We start from the raw sequence: 21,106 nt of genomic DNA, 5'->3' as shown, positions 1-21,106 counted from the left end.
TGTTGGGTAGCTGCCAGCTTTCCCACCAAGGTCCCGTCACCCAGGCCTTCCCTTGTGGGTGAGAGGAGAGGCACAGGCCACACTGTAGCCCCCGTCCGCCCTGACCCTGGCATTACCAGTGTCCCCAGTGGGGTGGGCTGGGGAATTTGAAAGAGCCGCTGGGATTCAGGGGGTGCTAAACATGCAGGCTTCCCAAGTTGGGAAAAGAGGGCATGGAATTGTGGGACAGGCACTGGGCTCTGCCTGCCTTTCCTGGGAGGGGATACATTTAATGGAGAAGTTTAAAGAAGATATTTGATCCCCATGCCCCCAGGAGGGTCCTAAAGCCAAGGCCAGGGGATTTGGAATTCTTTGGGTCCTTGAACTCTCAGATGCAGAGCCTAACCCCTTATTTTCTGCTATATAAATGGACTTAACAGATGCTTGGAACCTCAGACCAGGGATTCTAACACCTGCCTAAGTCCGTCTGGCCCAGGGCTCCCCGTGATAACGAGCAGGCTCCGGGGCGCCCCTGTGCTTGGCAGTGCGAGCAGCAGGCTTGGCGTGAGTGCTCACAGGCCTGCTGGCCTTCTGGGCCCAAGTTCCCAGCCCGAGTCCGTGTAGGGATTTCAGGTGCTGCACTTGGCCCATTGGGAAGAATCTCTGGGGGTTTTTTGTTTTGGGGGGATTTTTTGCTTTAAAAAAAAATAATAAAGTATGCCTGGTACCCTCCCCTTTCCCACCACCTGATACAACTGACTACAAGTGCTGCCTTGTGGGCAGCTCAGTCCCCCGGAGACAATGCCTGGAGCGTGGCCAGTAGCAGGGCTGGAGGTAGGGAAGCCCGAACACCCAACTCTCGGCTTCCTTCCCCGCTGCCCCGCCCTGACTGACCCTCCATAATCACAATGGGGGAAGGAGAATCTAGCAGACTCAATGTCCCCAGGAGGGGTGGGGAGCCCTGGCAAGGCAGTTTAGGAAAAACTCCTTGGGTAGTAAGTCTGGAGCCAGATCTCGTTGCCAAAATGGGCAAGGAGATGAGCCAGGTCGGCAAGACTGGTGGAAAGGGCACAGGCGGAAAGGGCGACAGTTTGGAGGCTAGGGTAAAAGCAATGCCTCTGGGTGGGAAATGGGGACCCACTGGGGACGGAGCAGGCCTGGGAGAGAAGGGGCTGTGGCGGCCATCACAAGGGCCCAATGACACGGAGGCCCCCAGGCAGCCCGCAGGAGAACAAAAGCGGCCTGGGAAGCGAGGGTGGAGAAGCCAAAGTAGCAGGTGGCACAGAGGGGACTGCAGCACAGCTGGGGGACGGGGCGAGGAAGGGATGGGTCAGCCGTCCTGAAAGTGGGCTTTGGGAGCAGCTGAGGAGGCCTGGACCCCGGCCTTCCTGACGCAGGAGCCGGGCTCGGCCGAGGGCTCCCCCTGACAACGAGCGGTCACGGTCGCACCAATTGCCCTGTGCTCCATACTGGAGATACGGAAATGAGTAATGAGCACTTGCCACCCCGGAGGGGCTCACGATCTAGAAGGGACAATGACCGTGCACAAGAGCAATTTTATTAAAAGCAGGTCCTGCGGGGGCGGGAGTGGGGGTATACAGGCACAGGTGAGGCACCTGGGGAGGGCTTCACAGAGGAGGTGCCCTTTAAACCACAAGGAAAGCTGAGTGAAAAGCCAGTCTCAGGCCTTGGGGAACCTGGAGTCTCCGAGAACAGCCTATGGAAAGACCTAGAGGCCAAGAGCCCACACATGGAGCACTCAGTAACACACCTCCCTGAAGGAAAAAGAAGCAAGTTCCCCAGGGTCCGACTGGGCAGGGCTGGGCCCAGACACCTAGGAAAGCGAGGCCAGGTGAGGGTAAGTCACAGTGCCTTGAGGACATTTCCTTCCCCTCCCCTGTGCTCCCCGCCTGTGGGCAGCATTTCCCTGCAGCCGAGGTGAGGAAGAGGGCTAAGGGAGAGGCACTGGCAGGAAAGGGAAAGGTGGGGTGACAGCAGAGCCAGAAACAAGACAAAAGCCGACTCTTCCCTTGGAGGGAGACCCCCTCCCCCCCACAAGCAGTGCCCCAGAGAGCCAGCCAGCAGCCTCAGTTGGGGGCCTCTGCTGGGTCTGAACCCCCCTCCTTAACCAGTTGGAGGCAGCTAGGGGCCTTCTTTCTGGGACTGGAGAGGGCAGGGAGCGGCCAGGGAGGACAGCCCAGGGCTGGGTCACGGGCGGGGGAGTGTGGGGGTGCCGAGCATGCCGGAGGTGATTTTTGGCAGTGACTCCTAGGTCCCTGGAATGGGGCGGTCATCTCATGCGCCATGCCCAGAGGGGCAGATCTGGAGAGAATGGGTTCTGTGGCCTGGAAGCCAGGGAGTGCGGCAGCTGTGGCCTGAGCCCTTAGCACACGGAGGAGCCGGAGATCTGCTCCCTCTTGCACCCAGGGCCCCGCCAAGGAGCGCCAGAAACTGCAAGTCTCACAGTCCCCTGTCCGAGTTTGCCTCCCCCAAGCACTGTGTTGAGGGGTCGGCACCCCCAGAAGGGCTCCCTGCCCTAGTGTTCCTCAGAGGCCTCTCTGACCAGAAACACGAAGATTCCGGGGGGGGGGGGGGGCTAGAAGGGGAGGAGGAAAGAGGAGGGCTCAGGAGGGGACAGAATGTGGACTCTGGGATGTTTCAGGCAAGGCTGACTTCGCTGTGACCCCCTGTGCGCACGTGGCAGAATTTGGGGGTGAACATCTGGAGCTTGGAGGCGGCGGGCAGAGGGCATGTCCGGACTGATTGAAGGGCGCAGGGAGGGGAGCAGGTTCGAAGTCCTTTACCAGAGTCAGAGTGAGTCTGGGAGAGTCCTCATCCTCTTTGTTTTAAGGATTGGGTGGAGGAGGCAAGAGGGAGGCAGGGACATCCTAATACTAGTACCAAGGGGTGACTGCTGTCTGGGACGCCTGACTGGCTCAGTCAGTAGACCATGCGGCTCTGGATCTCAGGGTCCTCCGTTCAAGCCCCACGTTGGGTGTTAAGCTTGGTTGAAAAATAAATACAAATTAAAAAAAAAAAAAGTACCAAGGGGGTGACTGCAGTCTGAGGTCCTTATCTTGCCCTGTCCCCTGGATCTACCAGGCCCTTCCTCCATCTGCACTGTCCTGAGCCCTGGAACCTCCTGTGAGAGAGGGTTTCAGGGCACCTCCAGCCCCATTGGGGGGGGGTGGATCCTAGCAGGACAGCCGCCAGCACCTTTAGGCCATTCGTCCCCAGGGTGACTGGGGTGATGGTAGGGGTGAAGTGTGGAGCTTGGCAGGGACTCTAGGGCCCAAGGCCTTAAAGAGCAGAGAGCAGATCAGGGGCTGGACTCTGCTCAAAGCCTTCAGAACTTGGCTCATTCAACTCTCCAGCCCTTGCCAGGAATGTGAGGGCCTGTGTGAGGGACAGCTGGGGACAGAGGGACTGGGAGGGACAGAGGGGTGGCAGTGCTCCCTAGAGCGCATCCTCAGGCACTGGGGTCCTCAAGCACTGAGCTCAGCCCCCCTGCTGCCCTCTCCAGGTCATCCTCTATGAGAAAGTGTGTTTGCCATTTGGCAAATAACAGCCCACCTGGATTATATTTTTACAATGTACAAAAACATTGTAGAGAAGACAATGTTTCTCTAACCTATTGTCTTCTCTGATCCTTGCTACAATCTGGTGAGATAATAGGGCCAGTGTTCATTTTTTTAACAGAAGAGGAAACCAAGCCCCAAAGAAAGTTTTTGTTGTTGTTTTTGTTTTGTTTTGTTTTGTTTTGTTTCTAGTGGTTTAGCTCTGGTTCACATGGTTAGTGCCTGAACAAGGTCAGGTGGTCCAGTAGAGAGCTTCTGCTGTGTTCTAGACTGTGTGTATTAAGTCCTTTAAATCTCCAGCAACCCTGCATTATCCCCGTGTCATAGACCAGAAAAATGAGGCTCAGAGAAGTCAAGCGACATACTCAAGCTGACAGGGACAGAAATGGGTCTCATATCCTGTTGGACTCCAAATCCAGTGCTCATTCCGTGTTACTGGCAGAAGTGCCTTAACTGCTCTGGGTGGGGAACGGGGGGTGGTGACTTGAGGTGCATTGAAAGCTGGAGACCGGCCCCTGCTACCTGAAGTCACAGCTGTGCTTTTGCTTTTATGGAGGCCCTGTAGGAAATGGTGTGACTTGGGAAAAATGGGGTGCCCCCTCCCCGACGGGGAGCAAGGAGGATGTCTTGGGGACAGAGCGGAACCAGGTCTCTATTCCTCTGGGCAAGTTTGGGTTCAGACCTCCACCTGAGGGGTGGGTGCAGGGGAAGTGCTTCTGGAGGGGGGGCCCTCTGGGAAAGAGGGGTCCCAGCCCTGAAGGGTTGGAAAGAGAAAGGAAGGAGGGAAACCAGGCAGGCCCGGCAAGGACTCTTCTAGCTCCCGCTGTGGTCGGGGAACATCTAGGGACACACTCCCGGCCACAGAGCCACAGAGAAGCAGGTGGGGGCCTGAGCGGATGCCTGGGCCAATCAGGGGGCCCCTCTACCTGCCAGGGAAGTGGGCCAGGTGTGAGGCGGGGCTCCACGCCAGGGGGAGTATTAAATGAGCTTCCAGCTTATTTGCATGTCCTAATTAACCATAAAATGAGCCCCAGGGGCAGAATTAAGCTGTCAATTTCCCTCTGCTTACTTCCACTACCTCCCCCTCATCCCGCTGATCTCCACCCCTACACTTTCCAGCATCGCTTAGGCCCCAGGCATTCCCATTCACCTCTCCCCTCAGCTTCCGTGAAATACAGTCTCCATCCTGTCACAACAAAAGCCCAGAAAAAGAAGGAAAAGGAAAAGCTAGTGGTGGTGGTGGTGGTGGTGGTGTGTGTGTGTAAATGAATTGGCCATAGTCTTTCATTAGCAAAGCATGACCTAGTGATGAGGGCATTACACCAGCCCAGTCAAGACTGGGGCAAAATTCCCCCACCGGACAGTGCGCATTCCATTTATTATCCATGCATGGATAATATGGGGAGGACAGGTTTTGTTGTTGTTCCTCTTGACTTGGCTTTTGGAGCAGAAATGGACCCTTTGCGGAATAGCGTGAAAAGCACAAGGCTGGAAGTCTATCGGGGACCATTTCAATCCCAGCTTTGCCGCTGTGACTTGGGCAAGTTGCTTGACTTCTCGGAGCGCCTCCATGTAAAGTAAGAGTATCAGCAGCCACTTCCAGAGCGGGGTGAGAAGGAAATGAGAACGCAAAGATGGCAGTGCCCAACCCCTGTTGAGTTCTGTTGGTGGCAAATGTCACTCCTCATTGTTTTGTTCTGGCCTGAGTTCAAATGAGTTTTCATTCCCTTGGCTCCCTTCTGGCTAACCGATGGGTTAGAAGTTGCTTCTTCTCGCTGAACCCCTTGAGCCAGGAACCAGGTCCTTTTCCTTGCTGTTTTTAGTCCCTGTCGCAGTGCCTGGCACCGGGAGGTGTTCCATAAAGTTTTGTTCAGTTGGTCTGGATTGCAATGACCGGTCCACAAAACCGATGAGTCACAGACGAATGGCCAAGAGGGACTTGGTTTCCTGTAGAATCATTCCGGATTGAGCGCTTGGTGACTTCACCACCGCCCAGTGGGAGGAACCTTTGCACACACACACACACACACACACACTTTGAACACATGCACACCGCAGCACTCCCAACAAGGCAGCCACAGCCAATGGGCCTTCACCCAGCACTGAACTATCCCAGTTCCCTGGGGAGGCAGAAAGGACAAGAGCAGGGGCCTTGCTCCTGCAGAAAGGGCTGGCTCGCCTGGCAAACTCCGAGGAGAGTAGAAAAGGCCGTTTTGCAGCCAGACAATCCTGTTTCTGATCCTGATTCTTCCATTAGCTAGAAGCCTGATTGGGGGCAGCCTCTGTGATCCCCTAAGAGCCTCCATGGATTTACTGGGGAGGACAGTACTTCATAGGGTCATTCTCAAGTCTGAAAGGCATGGTTGTGCACCCTGCCTGGCAAAGAGCGAGCACTCGAGAAAATAAATAAAATTAGCACCTAACGTCTTGTAGCTTCCGCCACCAAGAACTAAACGTCTCCTATGTGACCGAGTGGGGGTCTGAGAGTGACCCTCCCTGGCCCGAACTGCAGCTGGGGCGTGTAAGCCTCCTCCCTCCCCCATCCTGGTCTCCAGGGGTCCAGGATGCAGGCAGAGCCCCTCTGGTTATTTTTCTCCTCCAATTTGCTGTTAATGCTTGGAGGGCGGGAAGGCGGCCTGCCTCTAATTGCAGCTGTCACCCCCCATCAGGCGGAGGGGAGCTCAGCCGGGAGGGGCGAGGGGAGGAGAGGGGGAGAGCCTGCAGGGCGGAGCCCGGGCCGCACAGGGACCCTCATTGTCTTCGCCCAGCCGGCAGGGCGTTCCCTGGGGGCGGGTGGGCCGGCAGCTCCCCGGGGGCGCCGAGGGCCACGTGCGCGGCTCCAGGAAAGCTCCAGGCGCCGCGCGATCGCAGCGGAGCTGCGGCCCGTCCCTTCCCCTTCCCCGCCGCCCGCCGCCGGTCTGGTCCGGCCGGACGGGCCTCCGCGCCCAGAAGAGAGAGAGGCCGCGGGGTGAGGCTGAGAATCTAAAAATGAGGGCGCGCTTCGAATGGGCGCACCTTCGCCTCGCTGGGGGGACGCGCGCCTGCGCTTGTGTCCTGGGTGCGGGTTCGGAGCTGGAGGCGGGGTGCCGGGGAAGGGGCGCATATGACCCTAGGGCCCAGCAGCTGCCCTTCCGGCCGGCCCTGCCCTGGTCCGCCTCCTGCCCGCAGGTGGCGTATCTAGGCTGGCGTCCTCACCCGGGGAATGGGGATAAAAACTGCCCCACTTGCTTACTCAGAAGGAGATAATGGGTATGAAAAGGCTTTCCAACATTTAAAGTGCTATACAAATATCTCTCCTGTGCTTTTGAAAAGACATAGGGCTGTCTCAAGTACTCCTATGGGTACACTCCTTATTGGGCCCATTTCTCAGGCCCCGGTATGCGCTGAAATCTTAAAGGCAACAGGGACTGGGGGTGGGAAGTGGGGCTAATCCCAATCCCAGGAGGGCTGGGGTTTCCATGCCTGGGGCTGGAGTAGTGCTTTGCCAGGGAAGCCAGCGGTTATCAGGTTGGGGACACGAGAGAAAAGGTCTTTATTGGGGGCCTCTTTGGGGGACCCTGAGACCCCAGTGCCCTAATCCATAGTGTTCAACTGAGGTCTTTGGGGGCCCTGACAGAATGTCAGGATCGCCTGGTCTCCTCTCCCTGCCCCTCATTGTCACCTGCAGCCCCAAAGTGACCACCACTCTCTCAATGTCTCTCTTTCAGTCCAGGAGCCGTCACCTCCCTGCCAGCCATCCCCCACCGCAGCCTCGCTCAACCACACACCGGTCCGCCCCGCTCCAGACACTCTTCCTGCTTCTCCCTCCTTTCTGGAGGAAAGGAACTCGCAGTCGGGCTTTTGAAAGCCAGAGCGCCCACACCCCATCCTTCCCAGGGCCCAGCACTGGGACCTGGACCTCTTGGGTTCAGTCAACTTTCTGTCTCGAGGACTCAGACCCAAACAGCTGTGTTAATATCAAAGCCAGAAGGTGAGGGTTCCAGGGCCTTGGGGCAGCTTGTGGAAGGACTTTCCCCCCTTCTGGGCTCTGCAGTGCCTGCGAAGGGGAAATGTCCAGAGCCCTTGGAATGGCTCCTCTTCTTGACCTTGTGGGAGCGGGCGGCTCTGGGCTCGGACACCGTGGGGGTGACCCAGCCTGGCTTCTCCTTCAGCAGCCTGTCTCGGTCAGGCCGCACACTGCGCAAGAACTTCCTGAAGATGTTTGCTGTGAGGGCAAACCTGCGGCCCAGCTCCCGGGGCTGGCCCCTCTCCCCTTTGGGCTCCCCCGCCTCCCCCTTCTCCCCACCCTTCTCCAGTTCTGGCAAGTCTAGCCAGTTGCCCACCAGGTCCGCAAAAACGTTGTCGCCTAGCACCAGAGGCTGTCGGTTCCGGCCCCTGGACATCAGTGTAGAGGTCCAGTCCTCGGGCTCCCCCAGCTCTGGCCCCTGCTGGGCACCGCTTGGGTGCTCTGGTAGCTGGGCCCTGGGCAGGGGGGCCAGATCCCGCCCACAGACACTCCTATGGGACGGAAACTTGGCGCCAAGAGATGGTTGGCTGGAGGGGAAGCAGGCTGCAGGCCTGGCAGGACCTCTGGCACCCTCCCATCGAGGGGGCTCGGGCTGTGTGCGGGGGCTTTCCGGGCAGCCCGGGGCCGGACTCCCTCCAGAGATCTCCAGCTGTTCCAATGCCGTCTGCACCTGCAGGAGCTTCAGTTCTTGCAGCGCGCCCATCATGCAGTTCATCTGATCCTGCAAGCCATCACCCACTTCCTTCATGGACATCTGCAGGCGAGAGGGAAAGCGCAGGCCAGTGAGCCGTGGGGGGCTGGGCGAAGCGCTGCCCCTCACTGGCCCTAAACCTAGACCCCCACTGCCCACACACACACCTCCAGGGTCTCTCCGGCCGGCCACTGACCCCACCTCCACGCAGAGCGGAGCTGGGAGAGGAGGAATCTTAATGCCGCTATGGCTGGATAACAGAAACGTGAACGGCGGCTAACACGCTAAGGCGGGTGCTGTCCTCAGCTACATATATGCGAAGATGTATACACATATGTCAACCTTTCTTTTTAAAGATTATTTATTTATTTATTTACTTACTTACTTGAGAGGGAGAGCACAGAGAGAGAGGGAGAGGGAGAAGCAGACTCCCTGCTGAGCAGGGAGCCCGACGCAGGGACTCGATCCCAGGACCCTGGGCTCATGACCTGAGCCGAAGGCAGACGCTTCACCGACTGAGCCACCCAGGCGCCCCCAACTGATCTATCTTTAAAGTCACCAACCGGTCTAGGAGGTAGTGACTAGTCTTGTTGCCAGTTTACAGATGAAGGAGAGGAGGCCCGCGAGGAACTTGCTCAAGGTCACCTGGACATAAGAGGTGACGCTGAGACCGGTTCGAGGGTGCGTGAAGTTGTGGTGGCCGTCCTTGTCCTTGTCTTGTGCTGTGCCCTCTTCTTCCCGAGCCTCCCCGAGATGATGACGATGATGACGGCCATGACAGTTTGTGAGCGTTTACTATGTAATAGGAATCGAGCTAAGTGTTCTGTGCCCATCAGCTCTTAGGATCTTTGTATAAACCCTATGAGGTAGCTGTTATCGTTCTCATTTTAATGTGTTAATCCTGGTGGGGGTGAAGTAACCTGCCTAAGGTCACGCACACAGCTCACATTGCTGGGACTCAAACACAGGACACCTCCCTCTAAATGCTATGGCCCTAACTACCAGGCACTTCCTGCTTCAAGATGGCGGGGCAGTGGAGCTGGGCTTGAGGCTATGTTGTCCTCCCTGGGGCAGTGGAGAAGGGTGGGTAAGACAAGGGTAAGACAAGGAGCTCAGATTCCCAAAGAGAAAGGGTAGGCCGGGGGCTTCCTTTCACTGCTGTGCATGTCTGGCCAGTCAGCAGAGAGAGATGGAGAGCAGGAAACTCCTGTCTCCAGAAGTTCTTCCCACCCTTCTCTGCCTTCCAAACACCTGTCCTCCTTCAGCTGCTCTTGGACTTGGTGCCCGTGCTCCTCCTGCCTTCTCAGCCCAATTGGCTCCACGGCTCGGGCCAAGAGCGGGGACACTGGAGGCCAGCTCCCCAGTCCCTTTGTGGGTGTCTAAGGCCCGGGTCCCAGGTGCCAGCTGGAAGGGGCTGAGAGGCTGACTTGGGTGAGAGCCGAGTTTGGAGACTGGGCAGGGGACGCTTGGTCTGATAACATTCACAGTCCAGGCTGCCTTGGTCCCGCCAGCTCCCTCCCCAGATCTGCTCATGTTACCAACAGCAAACCTCGTGTGAGGGGACCATCTGTTTCTTAAGCCCCCCAGAGACCCGCTGGGATCATCTTACCTCCCAGCCTTGTCCTAAGGCACGGCACTAAGCCCACAGGGTGGAGAGCTGGAGGGGCTGGGAGGGGAGGCGCAGAGGTGCTCAGGGCTGCCCTGGCAGCTGACCCTCTTCGGCTTTGGGTCAAACCCTCCCCTGCCCACCCGAACCCTGGCGCGGGCGAGGGATCAGACCGGGCCCTCCTGAGCCAGCAGCACTAATGCCCAGACTAACTGTCCCTGGAGGCAAGGAGGCCTTTGCTGAGTGTGGTGGTTGGGGGGGGGGGGGGTCCGGGGGCAGGGGGGGGCGGTGTTGGCAACCCTGGAATTTGCCAGATCGCCCTGGCAAGCAGCTACAGCAGCAAGAGACTGAGCCTGGGAGGCGGCTGCACTTGCTGATGGCCCCTTGCTCTGACCTCTTTGGCTTCCTGCCTCCTGACCTCTCCTCCTTTTGGAGGCAGCCCGGTCGCAGCTGGGAAGACCCAGGGCAGAGTCAGAGGAGACCCTAAGCCTCAAACCAAACTCCTCAGGGTCTCTCTGACTGTACCCTGCTTCTCTGACTTCCCTTTTCCTGCCCCCTCCCTCATACCCCTTTCCTCATCACCCCAACCCGGCCCTCAGAGTCACTTTTGGCTTTTCCACCCTGCACCCCTGTGCCTGTCCCCAGATGTCGCACATCTGCTTTTCTATCTCCTGGAATGCAGAAGCCTCCTGGAAGGCCTTCCAGCCACCAGATCAGTCTTCCCAGCACGCTCCTGTGATCATGTCACCGGGAAGCGTGTCTCTGTCCCCATATGCGTACGGCATTCTGCTGTCAGAACCTCTTCGGTGACACACCTCAAATGCCCTTCCCTGGAGCACTCCTCACCTACCCGCCCTGGCACCCCCACACGTTTAAAGGCTCAGATGTTAATGAAACATTCATTGAGCGTCTACCGTCAAGGGCAGGGTCTGAGATCTCCTCATTGTTATGTCTCTCCAGAACCCAGCTAGCCCCTTGCCCCTGCCACATGCCCAGAAAACGTATTGAGTACCCCTGAATGCCCCAAGTCATCTCTCCGGACGTGTTGCCCTCAGGCAGTAACACACTCCACGGAGAGAAAATCAGGGACACGGGTCAGGGCTTCATTTCACCAACGGGCAAGGAGTCTGAGCTTGCAGGCTTCCTTCCAGAAGGCTGAACACAGTCCAGGTCAGAGGCGGTGGGAGGAATGAAATGACCCCATTCAATCTCTTCCAGTATGGAAAAATCCTGAAGAAATAATGCTGACATTTTGTACGGTTTTCCAGTGAGAATGAATGTGTGGGTATGTATGAATTCAGGGCTGTCCATAAAACAGAGGCCCCATTAAGTAAACAGGAGGTGAACTCATACCTCTGTGGAAAATGATATTCTGCGTTGGTTAAGGTCTTGGGTTTTAGAGACGGATGGCACAGGGTTCAAATCCCAGCTCGGCCACATAGTAGTAGCTGTATGACCGGGACAGGTTATTTAAATTGTTTTTCAGTTTCTCTGTTCTTCCACGTGGGACAAGAGTCTCTGCCTTGTACAGCTCTGGCCAGATGAGGTGAGGTCATGAGTGTTTATGCATGGCCCGGAGGTGACTTCTGGCAGTTACCATAAGACTTCCTAAGAACTTCCAGAACACTGCTTCCTCAGTAGACCTCAGCACATATAATGATAGGACTCCATTCATCTCCCCGGTCCGATCAAAGAGAAACACGTCTTTTGTCCTGTCCCTTCTGTCCCACCCCTGCCCCCCACAGAGGAAGAGCCGGGGAAGGAAAGGGAAGCCCCGCATCCTCTTGCCCATTCTCCGGCCGGCTTGGTTGGCCAGTCACGGTGCTGACGCCGAGGGCAGAAGGCAGCTGTGAGAGGGAAGCCCAGAGAGAAGGAAGTGTGGGAGGCAGGGAGGCAGGAGCATCGGCTGGGTCCTGCCTGAGAGCGAGCTGCCTTTCCCAGCCCCAAGGGGAATGATGTCACCCCGGGAGCAAGAGTGAGAGGGCAAGCTGCTGTCTTCATCTGGGGCGTGGGACCTTCTCAGATCCCAGGCTTTCTCTTGCCTCGGGAACCCAAGAGGGAGCAGTGTCGGGTGGGAGCAAAGGAGAGGGGCCAAATCAGAGAAGATCCCCAACTAGAAATTATTGCCACTAAATCCCAGTCTCCAGACTGTAGGGGGCTGAGTTCCTCTTGGCCTCCCAGAGCCAGAGCCTCAGGTCCTTCCTCAGGACAGGGACCGAATCATACCCAGCTTGCCCACAGGGGCCAGTTGGAAAGGCCCTAAGAGGGTCTAGTTGGTTCTGATTAGTCTGAGTGGGAGTGGCTCTAACAGCCCCCTCCCTCTGTCCACCCCTAGTCACTGACCTGCACAACAAGCCAGAGAGGACCTGCTCCACCATCGGACATACCCCCCCTAACAGCACATGGCAGGGACGGGTGTGGGACCCCTTGCTGAGAAAGACCAGGATGGTCTCACCACCCTCCTTGCAAGCACCCCTGCCCCCACCAGCCATTTCCTACCTCCCGGCACCTCCTAGGCCTCTAAATGTTGCATTCTAAAAGTTTCCTTCACGTCCCCCTGCAGTTCAGACCTCCGTGTGTGAGAGCTGGACGGCGCCTGGGCACCCCGCCCGGGAGTCCTAGCTGCCTAACTCAGAGGATTCTGGCCGTCAAGTGATCAGCATTAACGTCTGGCCTTGTCAGATCCCCCCTGCTTACTCTGGCAGGCTGGGGACCCCACTGTGTGGAGCAAGAAACGGGGTCTGAGATGTTCGTTTTCTTCCTCGACATCCTTCCCCAGACCGCCTTCATGATTTTCTCCATCTCCACGTACGACCACGTCTCCTACTTAACGTTGCACGTAAATCCGTTTGTATAAATAAACATATTTCTGTAGGAACTTATATGAAATGCATATACTTGCCATAAACAGAGGGTAACTATCTAAAACTACAAGTTTTTCATCTGAGGATTGCGTAATGTCATCCCGAGCGCCTCCAGTGCAAAGGGGGATCTATCGCCTGGGGTCCACGGCGTATTCGTGGGAGGACGGGGACCCCAAGCCCGGCCCTCTTGCTCCAGGCCAGTGGGCTTCCCGTGTCATCACGACGTGGCTTCTCAGCCCCACGGGGTTGTTGTGAGAAGAAACCAGGAGAGTCAATGCGACACGCAAAGCACAATTATCATCCTATGGGGAGGAAGAGCATGAAGTTTGGAGGGACTCCAAGACCCAATTCAGTTGCTTTCCACTGACGGCGCCTCTTCACTGAATCATCTGAAGAAGGGAGGAGGACCGTCTGTCTGCAGCTGAAGGGGAAGATGCCTCTAGAAAGAAGACCCACCGTGCTGGCCCCGCAGCGCTGTGCCCTCCAGGGCTGGTGTGGGGTCGGCTGCCCAACAACGGCACCGACCCCCTTGGCACTCGCTGGGCCTTTGTGGTATAGGAGGCTTGGCGATGGGAAAGTGACACCAGCATCCTCGGCAACCTTCCCAAGCCCTCTCCTAGGCCCCCAATTGATCCCACAGCTGTGCCTTCCGTCCGTCCATCTCACGCCCTCTCCCAGCTCAGCCAGAATCCTTTGACACAGGCTCTGGCTTTGCCCGTGGACCTGGCGGCGTGCCCTGCCTCGCTCCCCCCACCCCCATGACTCACAAGACCCCCACACAGTTCCTTTCAGCCCCTCTGGAAGCTACAAGGAGGTTAGGGGCCGGAAATGGGAAAAGCCCCGCTTTTGCCAAGTGGCCCATTCTCCAGTCCAGTGAATAGGGACCTTCACAGTCCCCTGCTCTTGGCTGGAACTCGCAACAGGAAGGTAAAGAAGAAACTGTGCCAAGAGCTGGAGGAGGGCGGAGGGTAAAGAAAGAAGGAAGTGTGAAATGGATGAGCCCACTTTCGACTGAACCATCAACCCCGGGGGGCCATGGGCTCAGGCAAGAGGTAGACGCATGCAGAGAGGGGCCCAAGCCTGCCCCGCAGGGAGCCTGCCCCCCCTGGCCAGCTTTAGCTCCTCTCCACTGCAGGTGGTCCAATTGGGACCTCCAGGAGTTACCTTCCTTCTCTTCTTTCTGGTTCAGGCCTTCCTACTACTCTCTTGCGTGGGCTCTGTGATAACCACCTAACTCATCCTCCTGCCTCAGTTTCCTCCCTCCTCCCCTCCACGCACTTCCTAGATCCCAGGGCGCGTCTCTCATCCTGTTTCTAGCAATGCACATGGAGAAGGGCAGGCTCTGTAGCTCGGCATTCAAGGCCCCCACTGGCTGCTTTCAACAACTCGTTCAGCCCTGTTGCTCACTAGTCCTCGGCAGATACCCTATATCCTGACCAAGCTGCAATAGTCTTCGAACAACCCCTCTATTTCCATCTCGGTGCCCTTGGCTCCTGTTGCTTCGTATCTGCCTGGAATGCTGTTTTTCTCCTCGTCACCTCCCTGCTGATCCCTCAAGGTCAAGCTCAAGGGACTTTCCTCTCCACGAAATCTTCCCTGATCCCCTGGCTGGAGAGAATTCCTCCCTTCTCAGGGCACGGCACTTGTGCCTCTGTGTAGCACGCAGCCTCTACTTCTGCCCTGGACGTACACCTACACACACTGGTTAAGCGTGTGAGTTCTGCAGTCAATCCGGCTGCGTTTGAAGCCTCGCTCTGCCACTTACCAGCTCTATGACCTTGGCCAAGTCACTTGACCTCCCCAAGTCTCATTTATAGAATCAGAATATTGGAAGTACAACTTCTACGAGTTGCTTTGGCAATTAAATGACATAATCCACGATATGCCTGGCATATCCATCAGTGTTCACATCAGTAAATGTTATTATTATTACCTTCCCTATTGAACTGCGGGTTCCCCGAAGGCGAGATCTGTGTCTGTTTGTATTTGTAACCACAGTGCTAGTGTCTGGTCAGGGGCTTTAAACACCGGATAAACTCAGTTAATGTGTCCTGTGAATGAGTGACTCACACACACCAGCCTGATCGATCTGTCAGGAGTTCGCCGGGTGCCCACGACACAATGGACACTGTGTTACGTACTAAAGACAGACAGCTACCATTTGATCTTCACAGCAGCTGTATAAAGTAGGTATTTAAAAACCCTGCTCTAGGGTCACCTGGGTGGCTCAGTCAGTTAAGTGTCTGCCTTGGGCTCAGGTCATGATCTCAGGGTCCTGGGATCGAGCCCCCATGTTGGGCTCCCTGCTAGCAGACAGCCGACTTCTCCCTCTGCCCCTCCTCCCGCTCATGCTTTTTCTCTCTCTCTCAAGTAAATAGACAAAAATCTTAAAAAAAAAGATTTAAAAAAATTTAAAAACTTGTTTTACAGATGAGAAAACCAAGGCACAGGAGGGTTAAGTAGCCTGCCTGGGTCACATAGAGCCAGGGTTTGAGGTCGAGCTGGCCTGCCCCCAAGTCTCACGGTCCACACTCCTTCCTCATTGACCCTACCCCATTCTTCACCCTTGCTCTAAACATCAAAGGAGGCTAGGTTAGGAGATCCTTGGCAAAAGCTTTTTCTGCCTCAGGAAATTTGCTCTTTGGTCCCAAGAGCTGAAGGCTGTTCCTACTCTATCTCTTCTATCACCTTCTTTTGTCCTTATCTTGCCTTTAGGCCCTGGTCCTCCTCCACAAGAACCTCCTGAACTTGTAGCCACTGGTAGCTAAATAAATGCCTTCTAGGAATACCAAGTTGTCCTAGAAGGACCTTCTCCAGCCCCAGAGAAGTCCCTCTGCTGCTTCAGCATGCCTTAGCTAGGACCGGCACTCCAGGAGCTGGTCTCCATCAACCTCCCCCACCTCCAGGAAGCCTTCCTGGCCTGGCTGGACTGCCCGAGCCCGTATCACTCAGCCTTTACACACTCTATTTGCTCTATACTGATATTGACTCATGGGGAACACCCTGTGAGCATCTTACATCTGCTTTCTCTGTGTTCCTGTGTCTACCCCATTTGTTGGAAGTCCTCAAGGGAGCAGAGTGTAAGAACAGCTGGTCCCAAGGCCTTGTGTTCATGCAGGGCCCCTCTCCGGTGGCTGGAGGGGAGAGAGATATGTTCCCTGCTGAGCTGTGACAGCCCTGACCCGCTCATCCTAATGAAGAAGCGTGTCAGCTGCTGCGACTCTCCTGCCGCATCTCATCCCTGAAATGGATCCCTGTCCCCTTCCAGGCAAGGGGAAAGGGCCAGTCCTCTAGACATCAACCTAGTTGCGCCAGGATCCCCAAACCCTTAGCCTCCCCGCAGGGCTCCCTTGTTACAGTGCAAATTTTCTGCTCTGAGAGATTGAGAAATTCTGCCACTTTGGTTTTCAGGAACACACTCTTCTTGTCTAGATTTTCTGGGCCAAGGACAGGGCCAGGATGCAGGAGGGGGACACAGAACAGCCTTGACAAAAATAATTTCACGACCTGTTAATGTTACCTCTTCCAGCGTTAACCCAGTGTCTGTAGGACACATGCTTCTCGAAGGGATTTGGTGGCAGAAATGAATGTAGAACTTGACTAGTGTTACATGAGTGCCATTCCTGAGCACATACTAACTTAGCCAGGCAACACACTGTCCTCCTCCGTGGCAGGGAAGGTTCTGCCTGGGAAAAACACACAAGGCCCACCGCCTGCCCCCACCCTCACGAGCTCAGGACATAAGAAGACCGTATGCCTTTCCCGCCCCATTGCAGACCTGGGGTATAAACAAACGAACTCTTCCTATCCTAGTCACAACCAAGCTGCACTGAAGTCAATCCCCAAAGGGCTGAGCCTGGGCTAACTCAGCTCTACTTTCTTCTTTGTTCCCATTGGGAAAACTGAGGCACTGAGACGTGGTTCAGCTACCTAAGCACTGGGCTGAAGTGTTGGGGAGCGAAGGAGACTCTAATACCTCTTCCTGTCATCTGCTCTGTCTCATTTCTGGGCTGCCTGGCACGGGGGTGGGGGGAGGAGGCAAGGCACCGTGGGGGTGGGGGAGGGGGAGGGTGCAGAGCTCTCCCATCTGAGTGTCATTCTGGGCCCCAGGCCAGGCATTTGGCTTCCTCTCCAAGACAGTCAAAGGCTGGAGCTGCTCAGACAAAGGGCCAAATGAAAGCTAATGGGGAGCTCAGTGACTTCAGCCTCTCCCCTTCCTCCTCCCGGGACTGGGGCTCAAGTCCTTGGCAGGAGAGGGTGCAAATCAAGACCTGGAGCTCAGTTCAGTGCAGATTTCTATTTGCCTTTTTTATTCTCCTGGCATCCGCAGACTGTCTTCCTCCCCTCACCCCCTCCCACCTAGGGTGCTATAAAAAATGCAAATCAGTGGGATTTTAAAATTCAAGCCTATGCCAGGAACACCCACAAACCCTCTATTAAGGCAGATCCTGAGGTGGGTGGTGTGGTCCCAGATTCCAAGCAGAAAAAGAGGACTCTATTAGATTCTTTCTTCAGCATGGGCTTTGGACTTCAGACATTATCTGTGATGACCTTGACCTTTCTGGTATTGGACAAATGAATGGGAAGAGTCAGAATTGTATATGCGTGGGCTGGGGCTGACCATCCCAAACTGACATGGGAAGCACGGGAAAGCGAGCGTGGGAAGGGACACGGTGGAGATTCCTCTGTCCCTCACCTAAGCAGCATTTCTCTGGGCAACTCTCCCATCTGAGTGTCACCACAAAAAGGGCTTGAAGAGGAAGTCCCAGAGAAGCGACCATTGACCTGAGAAGGCAGACGCTGAATGGAACAGACAGGAAGAGTGCCTGTGAGCCTTGACCAGGAAGCATCAGTGAGAACACCTGCTCTGCAAGCTGCCCCGCCCCCCCAAACTGGCCCCAGATACAGTTGCCAAGTTTGGAGGGGTGGGGGGTGCAGAGTTTGCAGGAGCGGGAGAGGCTGTCATGGAATCTGGAGAGCCATGGATCCAGGTCTGCTGTCGAGATCCTGGGTGCCCCTGGCTCTGGGAAGTAGGAAGAAAGAAGAGGGGAGAAAAGTGAGACCGAGGAGAGGTCCACTGCAAGAGAAACCAAAAGGAACAAAAAGAGGCAAAGGCACGGGAGGGAGTCGGATTGAGAGAAAGGTGGGCCTGGGGGCCAAGGTGGGGGGGCGTGCATATCTGTGTGAATTCGGGTGATTGCAGGACCGAGAAAGGTGACAGGGACATGTGTGCAGGAGGGGTGGTATATGAAGTCGGTGAGAATCAGCCTAACAGAGCTTTGGGGGCACCCCTCCCCCCACTTGGGTGACGCCCGGGTCCCAGACGGAGCTTCTTCCGACCCCTGTACTCCTGGCCTCCGCAAGCTCCCTCCGCACTCCCCGCGCCCAGCCCAGACATCTGGCCGGGCCCCCGCAGCTCCGCTCACGATCTGCCAGGCGGCGCCCCTCCTTCGGCGCGGGGCCCTCCCCCGCCCTTCCAGCTGCCAGCCCCCCTCCCTGCTGGCAGACAAGCCCGGGCAGACAGCCGGCCCGGCCTGCCCCCGCAGCCGCACCAGCTCTGCCAAGCCCGGCGGGGCTGGGGGCCCCAGGCGGTGCCAGCTCCCCGAGAGCCCGCGGTCCCCGGCTGCCCTCCCGCCCGCGTGCCCGGCCCTGCTCCCCGCACCCTTCCTGCCCCGCGCGCTCCGCGGCGCCCCGAGCGGTCCCAGCAGCCGTCCGTCTGCGAGGGTGCCCCCCGTGTCTCCCGCGCCTTCTCTGGGCGCATTTCAGTCTGGGTTTGGGTTGCTCGGTCTCCGTCCCTTGCTCGGGTCTGTCTCGCTCACACAAATCTTGGCTCCAAGTTTCCTCGCGGCCCTTTCCCTCGGGACAGGCCCTGCCCTCTGCCGGCCCGTCCCCTCCTCTCTGGCCTTCCTCCACCCGCTCACTCCCGGCTCCCGGGCCCGCGGCGGGGGCCAGGTACCGTCGGGGCGGAGCAGTCCTCCGGGCCCCTGGCGCCCGCTCCGCTCTTACCAGCTCCTGTTTGAGGCGGCGCAAATAGCAGTCCATTTCCCTGCTCCCTTCCTCGTGCGCCCATTTGCCGGGCTCGGCTTGGCAAGAGCGTCCCCGGGTGGGAACAGCGGCCCGGCCCCCGCGCTCCGTGCCTCTCGCCGCGCAGAGCCGAGCTACGGCTCCCAGGCCCTGACTTAGAGCAGCTTCCCTGGCTCTCGCGGCGCGCGGTCCGTGCGGGGGGCGGAGGAAAAGTGGGACAGCCTATGAGAATTCAGGGGGGATGCCTTCAGCCAATGAGGCGGGCGCACCGGGGGCGCGGGCTGGACTGCGGCGAGGGGACCCGGCGGTGGCACAGGGCTGGGGCAGGGGCGACAGGGGGCTGGCCGGGGGACACCTGGTCCTCGCAGGAGCGGCGGGGGGTATCGTGACGCCAGACTGTACCGACGTCCCCCAACAGAGCACGTGATCCCCGTTTGGTCATGAAGAGAGAGCACTGTCTTACGGGCAGGCACTGGGTAGCGGTCTCAGAGGCCGAGTGCCTTAGTTTCTTTCAACCCTGGTTCCCAAACTCCGATCAGAAAATGAACATCCTCCACCCAAGCAGCCAATCAGCAGCTCTTTTGAACTCCGCAAGTGTGCTGGAAGTCTGGAAGTTTGGGTCGACCTCGCCTCCTAGTGTAGGGTCCCCTCAGCCCACTCCTCACCGGTGGAGCCGAGGAGCCCCTGCTCGGTCCATTCACTTATTTAACACATAACCGTAGCAGAGGCTCTGCCGTAGTCCCCGCAAGGGTGTAAGTCTGGGGATACTGAATTAGGACAGGCAAGGTCTCTGCTCTCAAGAGCGTGCATGGGGGAGGGGAAGGGGAGGGATGAGACAGGTTACCATAAACAAACGCGGTCATCCCAGGTAGTGCTTCTTCGCGAAAACAGGAAACTGGACCATGGGTTGGGGGCTGCTTTCGATAGGGTGGGCAGGGAGTGGAGGAATAGCCCCTCTCTTCCCCAGTACTCCACCAGTGTCAGTTATCCTAACTCTTGCTCAAGGAAAGGGGCCTCGAAGTTGCTCGGATTCTGTTCAAAGGACACGGCCCGAGCCAGCCCGAGCGGGAGCTGGGGCAGGTGGACCTGAGAGGGGCCGCAAGCCGGCCGGGCTCCCCTCCCCGCGGAGCTCTGGACCCGCCACGCCGGCCTCCGCTCACCGCCAGATTGCGGGTCCCTCCCGGTGCCCAGGCGCCGCGCCACCTGCCCGGACCCACGGGGGGCGGTGTTGCAGGACCCCAGAGCGATTAGGGTAATTAGCGACGTGTTATTTCAAGATGATTAACGGGAGAAAGTTTGCCCCAGGCAGAATTTGGGGTCTCTGTGACAGAACCGTGCAGACGCGGGAGAAGGGGCAGAGAACGCAGGCGTGGCGGTCATTCCCACCCTTGTCCGCGAAGAGTGCCACTCCCGCTTACTACTGAGGGTGGTGGGGAGAGGCGGGGAGGATAAAATGAACATCTTCAGAAATGAAGACTTTGCAGAGCCCATTTGGATGCCTCTACTTAATCCCGGGTCCCCAGTTACAGGGGACCTTGCCCCTGTCTTTCGGCCTAAACCTGAGTCCCCCGCCCCCCACCTTTGGACGAAGCTGCAGCAGCGGTAGCAGATGGTTCCAGAAAAGAAAGAAGAAGCGTGGGTGGGTCTGAACTCGGTCCGAAGTCTGTGTCTCGGCGGCTTGCCAAGCCCAGGGACCCGCGCTCCCTCCGCGGTCCCTGCTCAGGATCCCGAGTGCGTCAGAAAAGCCGAAAAGCCGAGGGCCGCAGGATGGAGCTGAGAATCGACTCAGTTGTTTACAAGCCGCGGAGCCTGACATTACTTTCCCTTCTGCTCTCCAGGTCGGCCCCGTGGGTAACCCGCGCCTCTCTGTGCTAGGCCCACAGGCTTCCTTGCAGTTGGGAGCCTGAGATCCCCAAGGGAGGCCTTTCTTTGGTAACCGGGAGTGTTCACAGTGGGAGCCACCCCCAAGGTCGGAGTTGCGGTCCCCAGGGTGGCCAAACCGTTTCTAGAGTTGAATCTTCTGGGATTGGGATAGAAAGGGGCACCCGGCCACTATCACAATCCACACACAATCTTACAGGGGGAGAAACACCACCAAAGGGTTCTCAGCCCTGCAGGCCTTGCTCATCTCAGAGCTCCAGCACCTGGCAGTGGCAGCTGTGGAAGACAGTGAGTAAACATTTGTGGGTCTGTGGTTGAAATAGTCTTTAGAGTCAAGTTTGAGCCCCAGTTTTGCCATCTCTGAGAGCTCCCAGACTGAAATCCTCTTGGAAGTTAAGAGGATGGCCGTAGTTGACACTCCAAGAAATCCAGGCTGATCTCGTGGTAAGAACCTTAGACGCGAGTGGTTAGCCCCCT

General features: G+C 57.3%; 1 protein-coding gene across 1 annotated transcript; it reads right to left on the bottom strand.

Annotated features, from left to right (window-relative positions):
• Positions 1 to 3,023: 3,023 nt before the first annotated feature.
• INKA2 (inka box actin regulator 2) lies at positions 3,024 to 18,922 on the bottom strand. Its single transcript, XM_026483757.4, has 2 exons — positions 18,731 to 18,922; positions 3,024 to 8,317 (listed from the first exon to the last, which is right to left on the bottom strand). Exons 1-2 carry the CDS (start codon positions 18,764 to 18,766, stop codon positions 7,490 to 7,492), a joined length of 864 nt encoding a protein of 287 aa, XP_026339542.1. The 5' UTR covers positions 18,767 to 18,922; the 3' UTR covers positions 3,024 to 7,489.
• Between the last annotated feature and the right edge of the window lie 2,184 nt (positions 18,923 to 21,106).

This window comes from Ursus arctos, unplaced genomic scaffold, assembly GCF_023065955.2.
Source record: "Ursus arctos isolate Adak ecotype North America unplaced genomic scaffold, UrsArc2.0 scaffold_12, whole genome shotgun sequence".
Classification (NCBI taxonomy): Eukaryota; Metazoa; Chordata; class Mammalia; order Carnivora; family Ursidae; genus Ursus; species Ursus arctos.
This window is presented reverse-complemented; position numbering and strand designations above follow the sequence as displayed.